General features: G+C 41.2%; 1 protein-coding gene across 2 annotated transcripts in view; it reads left to right on the top strand.

Moving 5' to 3' along the window:
- Negr1 (neuronal growth regulator 1) overlaps positions 1–10,824 on the top strand; it is a 791,857-nt gene that overhangs the window by 413,829 nt on the left and 367,204 nt on the right. For both annotated transcript variants that reach the window (XM_026784203.1, XM_005357456.3), the window contains exon 3: positions 1,897–2,022. In XM_026784203.1, the coding sequence (XP_026640004.1) occupies positions 1,897–2,022 (126 nt within the window). The remainder of the gene's footprint in view (positions 1–1,896; positions 2,023–10,824) is intronic.

Below are 10,824 nucleotides of genomic sequence, written 5' to 3'. Positions count from 1 at the left end.
ATTTGTGTGTGTGTGTGAGAGAGAGAGATCCAGCATTTCATTTCTGGTGCCCTTCTCCCTCCCTCTCTACAGTAACTGAAGCTTACAATTCAGCTGCAGTAAGCAGCAAACCCCAGGGAACCCCATGTCTCCTGTTCCCCAGCAGTGGCATTTAGAGACATGCACCACAATGCCTGACGTTCTGCATGGGTGCTGGAGATGCAAGCTCATGTTCTCCTGTTCATACAGAATGGTCTTCAGAGCTGAGTCACCTCTAGAACCCCAAATGATGTGGTTTTGGTGTTATAGCTTCATTTTTAGTAACTCTTCTGTCTCTCATCTTACTAGAATGTTTAAGTTCTCTATGTTCATTCCAGTTTAACTGAAAATAAAATTCAGTTCAGAACTGTTGTTATTGTTGTTATTTGTCTTAGAAAAGCTAAGTAAAGATCTTGATGATAATGTATTTAAAATGTGTCATTTGGACATGCTCACACAGTATATGCTCAGCAGCCATGTTCTTCCTCAGTCACTTGAACCAATGCCTTATGGTTACAAATATAGCAGCTTGATTTTCTTGTGGTCGAGCTCTGGTTCTCTAAAAAATAATCAAAGATAATATAAAAAATATGGGTAAGTTATAAAAACGCAGTGTTTAGCTACTAGACTTTAAAATAACTGTTGAAAAATACAGACCAGAATGAGATAATTCAAATGATGCTTCAGGAAGGGACAGTTTTCTAATCCATCAGGGTGACCTTTCTCTTTTACTTAGATTTCCCTGGTATCATTAAAATACTGCAATTATTTAAAGTCAAGCATAAGCTAAGTTGCTACATGACAGCTGTGTACATTATTAAAGAAATGGCGTCATTGTCAAAGTGAAAATAGCATTGTGTAAGTTGTGACAACATTGGCAGAGTGATGAAATTATTGCCAAAGTGATAATGATGACATTATCAGAGTGATGACATCGTTGTCAGAGTGATGGCATCACTGCCAGGATGGTGATGTTGGAGAATATTTCTGAAGCTAAAGCCCAGTGTCACATGTGGGCTTCACACCATTCAATCAATGATGTTGATGCCAGGTTCCTTTCTCACCTCTGAACCTGTGCTGACCCCATATGCTTCCACCGTGGCCATGGACTATCGGTCCAATTTTTGTCTCTGCATCTCAATGAAGACTCTGAGGCTAAGACAGTTCACAGCGCTTGTTCTGCAAGACTAGGCACCATCTCGGACCACAGATCTATACTGTAGAGTCTTAAATCAGACCAACTGGCTTGTCAGATTAGGACAATTTAATCCTAAAAGATTCTTTTATTTTTTGATTAATGGTTTAGTTAAAGTTTCTTTCTTTTCATTTAACAAATTGTACTTCACAAAGAAAAAAGATTCTGGGATGAAAGTTTCACAAGTCTAATGCATCAGAAATCTCCCAGTATGCTTCCCCCTCACTGTTGTGAAGACCCCATGTGTAAGGACATGACAGGCAGGCAAACCCTGCCATGACCTACTCCAGGGAGCTTGTCTTATTATTACCGATGTGAGTCCTTACTAAACTACCTGTGCTCCCTAGAACACTGGCTTCAAGGATGTCCAACCCCACGATCTTCAGTACAAAGCAGAAGCTGCATGCACCTGTGTGGCCCTAAGGCAACCCTCCATTTCCTCCCCACACTGCTCCATGCAGCTCAGAAGTTAGCAAGCTGGCACAGTGGGTCTGTTATTAACTGTTTTCAAAGCAGAGCCCTCATGACAATCATGATTCTAGGTAGATTAGGGAGATGGGTCCATATTCTAAATCACTCAGCACAAACCATCCATAGAAGGAATTTAGTGAATACTCAAGGGTATTCCAACAATGCCTTACAGATACCGAATCTCACCTCTGTGTGTTTGTTTCTCTTTCCAGTTCCTCCGAAAATATATGACATCTCAAATGACATGACCATCAATGAAGGGACCAATGTCACCCTCACTTGTCTGGCCACCGGGAAGCCAGAGCCTGCCATTTCCTGGAGGCATATCTCCCCATCAGGTGAGTGTTGGCCTGCAGCGTTGGTAGCTCAGAGAGTGAGTGAACCCTTTTCATTTCCCTCCTCCTTCACGAGAGGGCACCTATAGACGGCGCGGCTCAAGGAAACTGAAGGAATGAACCACCCAAGTCGTCATAATAAGGCCTCTTGATTCCTAGGCAACGTTGTTTTCATTGTAACATTCTGGGTAATCACAAATCAATAGGAAAGGCTAGAATCGAATTATTACTACAGAAAAAAAAACCTGTTCATTGAAGTGTGTGCGGGACTTATTCAACAGCATCACATGTTGATAGCCAGCAGGCACGGCTGAGGTAATCAAGAGAGAGTGGAATTATACAGACTGTGAGTTGCTAGGCCTGATTCCAAGCCGCTGTGCAGAATCAAGGGTTTGGGCGTTAGAATTATCTTTACTTGATGAAGGGATCCAAAAGTCCTCACATGGAAGTGATTTATACACAGAGATCACGTAACTGGTGGCATGAGGTCTGTGGGATGTTTCTAGGTACCCATGGCTTCTATGACTACACTGTGCACATCATCCAGAAGACTTGAAGTCAGTGTTAGCAAGTTAGTGACAGTCAATCTGATGGGCAAATAGGCCCGTGTCTGCATTTGGAATGCAAAGCGTGAGTGCAGTTTGCGAGTCTGGAGTAACAGAGAAGCCCCAGGATCGCAAGGGCCCGGCCGTAGCTTTACCAAAAGACCCTGCTTCTAGGGAGGAGAAAGCCAGTGATAGAGCAGGCACTAAAAGTCTGCCTTTGGGTTCAGTGTGTACACACGCCTGTGCATACAGCCCCACCCCAAATAAATACAACAAAATAGAGAAATAAAAGTTTTCACCTGCAGCTTTGAGAATTTCTTGAAACTGACGATATTATTTTATTGTCTAGGAACACAGCACATTTTTAGATTAATACAATTTTACTTCAGTTGTTTTCCTTTTATTTTGGGAAGAATAATAAAAAAAAAACTTCCACAAAGCTGGCGCGAACAATGAGACTGCTCTTAATAAAACCAGAAAGGCACATTGCATGTAGGCGTAGAAAAGAACACACTTGGAACATCTACTTCATCTCCTAATGCTTTATTTAACATCGCTCATTCCGTAAGTGTCTTCCAGTTGCCTCGTTTGTGCAGAGGGTCTAATGAGAATCACCCACACCGGGTGCTAAGTATTGCTGTTAATGGGAGATAAAAATCAATACGCCGGTTTCACACACTTTTGCCGTGGGCATTAAGCTCCTGTAACAGTTCTGAAGTTCGAGTGTATCGTTGACTGACAACACCTCCCTTGACAGAGCCACAGAACGGACATGTGAAAGTCGAACACATGTCAGGCTCTCTATAGGCCGGAAGTGGGCACAGAAACTGAGACCCTGCGTTGAATGCACCGCTCTCTAACCGGAAATGCTTACGCTTGCATTCATCCGGACTGGCTCTCCGCTGTCCTCAAGTGTTTCCTGCTTCCCAACTGTATAACAACAATGATCTCTAGTGATTGTTTACGTTGACAAGAGTCGCGTGTATTTATCAGGCACGCAATAGCTTGAAGCATACGTATTCTGGAACAGTTAGAACCAGCCGACTATTAAGTGTGTTGCCATTGTTTTCATCACGAGAACCTCAGCATCCATTCCCTTTGCATTTTCCAAGAGCAAGGTGTAACAGTACCAAGGCTGGAGGGACGGCTCATCGGCTAAGGGCGTGGACTGCTCTTCTAGATGAACCCAGGTTCAAATCCCAACACCCCCATGGCAGCTAACAAATGTCTGTAACGCCAAGAACTAACACCCTCACACAGACTTACCTGCAGGCAAAACACCACTGCCCATAAAATTAAAAGGTTAAATACATTTTTAAAAAAGAAAGAAACATTGAAAAGAAGATGTCAGAACATTAATATGCTACAATGTGCAGTACATGTCTGTATTTGTCCTCCCGTCTCACAGTACCCAACATTCTTTTTCCAGCTTAGCGTCCCAGATATGATGAGACTAAAGAGAAATAAGAGACATAAATGTGCCTTGAGAACTCTAAGGTGATATTCAAATGTACAAATGACTCTTAATCATCTCTCCATGGATAAAATCTGATGGCAATATGGGTTTTGTAAGAACGAAGTACACAATTTCTATCCACATATAATTTTAGATTAATATTTTGGACTTAACGCTCCCATTTCACTGTGCTTGCTTGCTGTGCACATTTGCCCTTTCATACATCCTTAGATATATATTTAGTTTAATTAAATAACAAGAATGCCAGTTACTGAAGTTATTAGAATAAAGATTGCAGATAGCATCACAAACTGAAGGGAAGACAGATTGGGTTTATAAATTAAACAGCACAGATTCATTTTTCTGATCCTGGCATACCAAGAAAATGAGTAAAATTAGCATAAACATTAATAATTATCTATGAATAGCTGGACTCTGAGAATATTTTCATAAATTGAGAATTATAATGTGTTAAGAGTTCTATATTCCAATGCTGCTTCAGAAAGCATGCCTGATAATTCTATTATCTTATATATTTATACTTGAAAGCAAAAAGTGGACTTCACTTATCCATTTATTTTTTTACCTGGAAAACATCAATGTCCTGCATTATCTGCTGTTCTGCTTTGCTGTGTAACATGGGCTGAAATAGCCGCCAGCCATGACCAGCTCCAGGGCTCTCTACATAAGCCATGGCTGAGTTCTTTACACATGCAGTGTACTTGTTTTGTTCTGTTTACTAGTTATTGTTGGTTTTTTTTAATAATTCCCAGTGTTTCATCTGTGATTGATTGAATGGTTCCTCCCAGGTCTCAGGATGGTGGCTTCCTCTGGATCTTCCCTGATCAATAGTTGTGTATTGGTATGATCATGCCCCAGGCAGCCCTGGAGGCAGAAGGAGTGGCCACCCTCCTGTACCTCCATCTGCTATGTGCTTCACTGAGATTTTAGATCGATAAATTCCTAATTCATTTATAACCACTGCTTCTTTCTCTGCAAGCTGCTCAGCCTATGCCCCATTTTGCTTTCTCTGGCGTGATAAACACTGTGACTGAAAGCAGCTTGGAAGAGAAAAGGTTTCATTTGGCTCAGCATCCCATCACCGAGGGACACCAGGGCAAGAACTCAAGTCAGGAACCAGGAGGTAGGAACTGAAGCAGAGACCACAAGCGAACTCTGCTTACTAGTTTGCTCCCCATCCAAGATTATTTTCTTATATACCCCAGGAACACCTGCTCAGGGGTAGTGCCGCCCACAGGGGCTAAGAGTCCTTCCATATCAATCATCATTAAAGAAAATGCTCCATAGACTTGGCCACAGGCCAATCTGAGGAGGCAATTCCTCAACTGATATTTCCTTTTCCTAGATGATTCTAGCTGTGTCACGCTGACAAAAAGCTAACTTGAAAACGTATGAGAGCATTCCACCCAGATCCACCCATCATAGGAAGAGCACATGGTACATCCAGGTACACTTAATGCACCCAGTATTATAGCCCAACAGTGTGGCAGCCCTGGGCCTGTTCTGGTACTTTCCCATGAGAATATACACTACATATCCACCTTCAAGATATACACTACATATCCACCTTCAAGATACTTCCCCTGAGCATGTATCATTTCTGCAGCATGGTATCCTCAAAGCTCCCAGTCTGAACTGCAATTAAGTCAGGGGATGTATATATTTCTATAACATGATTTGAGAATATGTCTTGGTTTTCTATACATCTAGATCTTTCACTTTGTGTTTATAATGAATTTACAAAATCTCAAGCGTCTTTACTTGAAGCCTTGTGTGGATATGCAGGCCCATAATTCCATCAGTTAGGAGGCTGATGTAGGAGGGTGGCCATGAGATCAAAGCTAGACTGTTCTACACCGTGAGTTTCATGGCTTTTCAATGCCAGAAAACTCAAAATTGAATCTCGCACCAGTCACTGAATCCAGGGTGCACTATGCTCACAAGCAGACATTTTTTGTCAAATATAGAAGGAGTAAGTTCCACACACTGTTTTTACCCCAAGTTCAGTGTTAGCACCCTCCATTTTGGAGGTGGATTCTTCAGGCTTTCCTTGATTCCTGACAGTTTCACCAATAATCCCTTTTTAAAAAACAGCATGTTCCTACGCCAGAGTTATATCCTGCTTCCTCCTGGCTATGGGATAGCTATGGCCATCAGGAACTAAGTAGATTGTGTCCTTTCTCAAGGGGACCTACTTTAGATTACATGACATCCATCCCTCCCTCGCTGGCAGCTTTAATTTCAGTTTACCAATCAGGGCGCTAATTGATTTCTACACTCTGTGGTTTCTCCTTCTTTCACCCCATGCTTCCACTAAGCAGCAGGAAGAGAGTTCAAGAGATGACAGACCATTGTCCTCTGTTCTCTGTCTTCCCTTTCTTGGTGACATTACTGTGAATCCTTCATCATTTATGCCTTCCGTTGCTCGTAGAATTGATGGCTTCTTTGTAGCTCACCAACCCTCCTTTCTGTACCAGTTAGTCCTCATAGTATGCTGCCAACAAGAAACTCATGGTACTCAATTTCTTATTTATTAAAAATACTTTTGTTGGTAGATTAGCAACTTTTAAAAAAATTGTTCATGTTTGTTTATAATTCATTGCTGTTTAATCATTTAGGTGTTCAAGTTGTTTTTAACTTAGTCACTAAGTGGTGTGTCTGTGTGTCTATGATCTTATATGATGTGCCTGTCATATGTCTGTGGGACATGGCATTGCAGAGGGCTGGGCTTTTGTCTATGTCCTGCCCCAGCTCTGGAATAAACCACTTACTTAGCTCCAACTGACAGGATACACGTGGGACACTGTTGATCTCCAAAGGTAAAGTAATCGGCGAATCAGCTGTCCAGATGAGTTCCTCTGGAGTTCTATCTAGTACAGCACAGAATGTAAATGACTTTGGGACAGGAAATGAAAAATGCAGGAGAAGGGAGGGTTTAAGTGGGGTTGGGAATCAAGGAGATAGGGAGAGGAGGAGGTGGGAGTAGGGCATCCAAAGTCAAGCATTTGCTTTTTCTTTTAGTAAAAATTAATTAATTAATTAAACTAAAGAGAAAGAAAGGTGTGTGAGAGAGATAAGGAAAGATAGAAAAGTGAGGGGGGGGAAGGAAGGAAGAAAGAAAGAGAAGGCTATGGAAGGAAAAAAATCGAAGTATAAAAAAGGAAGAAAACATAGAAAAGCATTTTATTTAGTTGATAGAACAGCCCTAAACGGAGTTCTCAATGTGTGTGTGTGTGTGTGTGTGTGTGTGTGTGTGTGTGTGTGTAAGCATGTGTAGCATTACAAGCAACTCCGCTCTTTGGCCAATTCCTTTCCTGGAGACTTTTCAGGACCACGCAGTGCATGCAGCGAGGAGCTCAAGACTCAGCACTTTGCCTCATTAACACTGAGCTTGAGAGCCAGCACTTCCTCTGACCAACACTGGTTTTATGGGCTAACGAGTGAACTTGTTTATGCTCCCAATATAAGATGTTGGTAACAGTTTTACTCAAATCACAGTAGCCAGTTCAGATCACACGACAGAGGCCATGACCTGAGGAAACATTCCACGGGGCTGAGAGCAAACACACTACTGAAATGTACTTGTGTCTTGGGCCACACGGAATTCCCATCAGCTCCCTAAAATTGAGGAGCCGATTGATGGCTCTTGGGTATAATCCACGCAGCTTCACCCAATGAGACTGCAAACTCAAAACTTACTTTTAGCTCTGGGAGGTGGGTCAAGGAGTGAAATACTTGCTGTACAAGCATGAAGATGTAGGTTGGGATGCCATGAACACACATAGAGCTAAACAAAGTGTCACAGAGCTGTCATGCATGTAATACTGGTGCCGGGGAGGACTGCCCTGAGGGTGTGCACAGCAACCTGCCTGGATGAATTATGGACTCCAGGTTCAGGTTTAACCACCTATTGTAGAATATTTGTGTTTTTCATTTCTGCACATAAAAATGAACCTATGAAGCATTGTGTTTACTTTTCAATCTGGACATGGTATTTTGAATGAGTCCATTGCAGACAGCATACAGTTGACCTTAATTAAGGTGACCATCGCTGTGATAAAATGCCATGACCCAAGCATCTTGAGGAGTAAAGGGAGCATCTGGTTGACACTTCCATATCACATATCACTGTTCATCACTGAAGGAGGTCAGGATGGGAACTCAAACAGGACAGAAACCTATAGCTTGTCAGCCTGATGTCTTATAAAACCCAGGATCACCAGTCTAGGGGTGATCCCACCCACCACAGTCTTTCCTCATCAATCACTGATTAAAACAGTGCCTTATAGACTTGCCTACAGCCCCAGATTATAGATGCATTTTCTCAATTGAGGTTTCTTCCTTTCGGGTAACTCTAGTTTGTGTGTCAAATTGGCATAGGATGGGGTAGCACAATAGCATATAGCACATGGAACCTACTAAGTGTCTACTGAATAGGCTGAAGTCCTATTGAGAGCAGTTTCTAGATAAACCATGAATGAATTCCCATGTGTGTGAGATCTGTGCCTACCCTGCCCTCCTCCTCCTCCTGATAAGATGTAGGTAGCTCTTTACCTTCCTTGTGACTCTAGCAACTCTGTGTGCTGGCGTAGAACTCTTGGGAAACAGCAGCATTTACTGTCTTAGGCTTTAAGAAAAGGTCAGGGCTGAAAGATGGCTCAGCTGTCAAGGGCATGCTCAGCTCCTGAGGAAGATCTGAGTTTGATTCCCAGCACTAAGTCGGGCAGATCACAACCACCAGGGATCTAGCACCTCTGGTCTCCATGAATACTGCAGCATACACCTCATACAAAGAAATACACACCTGCACATGGTTAAAAATAAAATAAATCTTTAAAAGAAATAAAGATTTGTTGGCTCCCGTGCCAGAGGACACTTGGACATGAAACATTGTTTTCTAGTTTCTCCCATATCAGCTTCCAAAGTTGTATAATTTAAAACCCAAGGACAGAAGATACTAACTACTATCAGAAAAGTTGAAGGCTGTTAAAAAAAAATGAAAGTGATTCCTTAAAAACCATATACACTATGACAATCTCTTATTGGAAGTAATTGTGGAATTAGCTCAAGTCACCACAGGTACAACCCAGAAGTGTTAGTTTTCATTAGTGTTTCCAATCCACTGTCTCTGTTTTGTGGGAGAGAACCCTGGCCAACACCATGCAAGCTGCACTCTGCCGAGCCTTGTGTGCTCTAAGCTGCAGCCTGTCACCCAAACACCGTTTCAGGTTCGCAGCCCTGACATTGCACTTTGCTCGCTGATGTTCGAAAAGAAGGGGAAAAAAAATCAGTAAAACTAGCAATTTATGCTGATGATAATTTAACAATACTAGATCTTCAGATTGCAGGCTGTGGCTCCAGCTCCATTGTAGAGTAGCCTGGATGTGGGGCTTCTGTGAATTTCCATAATGGCTTTGCATAATGGATAATTATATAAAGAATGAATCTGCATAATGATGCCAAGTTAAACTTTTACCATAAGATTGCACACCAATAATTCATGGATGCAGTTAAAATTACCTCTTTGTTCTGAGACTTTCTTTATAATTTTAACTTTGTCTGTTTGCAAAGTCCCTGCTACTTTCCTCTGGTTATTGGTGGGCTGTGCAAGATTGTTTGTATTCAGAACTGCTAATGCCTGCTGTTTAAATATAGAAAGCAGGAAAATTTTAGTATTTTAACACATATATAAGACCAAACAATGGGCCTGATGATACAATGAATTGATATAAAAAATAATTTTCCATTCTCAGAGGAAAGTGCTTATCCACATGATACAAGAAAACAAATCCATCAAGCAGTTTGCAGAAGATTCTTTTCTTTTCCCTTCTTTTTTCTTCTCTTCCCTTTTTGTGGAACTTGATTTTGTACAAGGCTGAAAGAGCGGGGTAATACAAAAGAAAGAGACATCAGATGTGATATCTCCCCTCAATGTCCTGGATTGGGAAAGAAGATAAAGGGAAATTTGCAGCAGAAAATTAAACATTTGCCAGAGCCTTCCATCAATAGTTCAATGTCAGGTTATATGCATTCAAAATTATATGTTTAGGTCATAGGTCAGTATACATAAAGCAGTAATTAACTTGGTTAAATTTTATTTTCTTATGAGTTATCTTATTTTAACTTAAGCTGAGTTCAGATTACATGGGAAAAAGGCATTCTGAGGATCCAGGAAGAACTGGAGAAAACAGAGTATCCCTACAAAAAGCCTGTGTGCGGTGCTGATATTTAACAGTGGTTATTCATTACTTCATTGATTCCAGGAAAAGCTCTAACACGTAGGCGTAATATCTGCTCATTGATTTTCATATAGTCTTATAAATCGTGGGCCATATTCACAAAGAAAAGCACAGAGACTGTTCATTTGACCCCAAGGTACACTGGTCAATACAATGAGAGAAAATACAATTTGATCCTTCACCCTCATAAATGTAAGACTGTGTTCTTCGAAGCTGCTCTTAGTAAAGAAACAATGGAATTGTCAGGGAGATCTACAGTGTTCCTAATTCTACTCTGAGATTTTTCATGAGAAAGAAAGAGATAGTATTTTAAGAAGCATTTTTATTTTTTAAAAAACTCAACACCCAAAGTGTTCATGCCAATAGAACAGTAGATAGTCATCAGTAGACAATAGATAGTAGAAAGGTCATATGATCAGTTTGGAGCAAAGATTTTATTAGAGCAGTTTTTCTGAAAAGATAACTAAGTCCATTTTCCTTCTCTCCAAATGAACAACACGCATCAATTCTGAATTTTAACTGCACTCTGACATGTTTTAAATGA

Source organism: Microtus ochrogaster, chromosome 21, assembly GCF_000317375.1.
Source record: "Microtus ochrogaster isolate Prairie Vole_2 chromosome 21, MicOch1.0, whole genome shotgun sequence".
Taxonomy (NCBI): Eukaryota; Metazoa; Chordata; class Mammalia; order Rodentia; family Cricetidae; genus Microtus; species Microtus ochrogaster.
The sequence above is the reverse complement of the archived record's forward strand: the minus strand, read 5'-3'. Positions and strand labels throughout refer to the sequence as shown.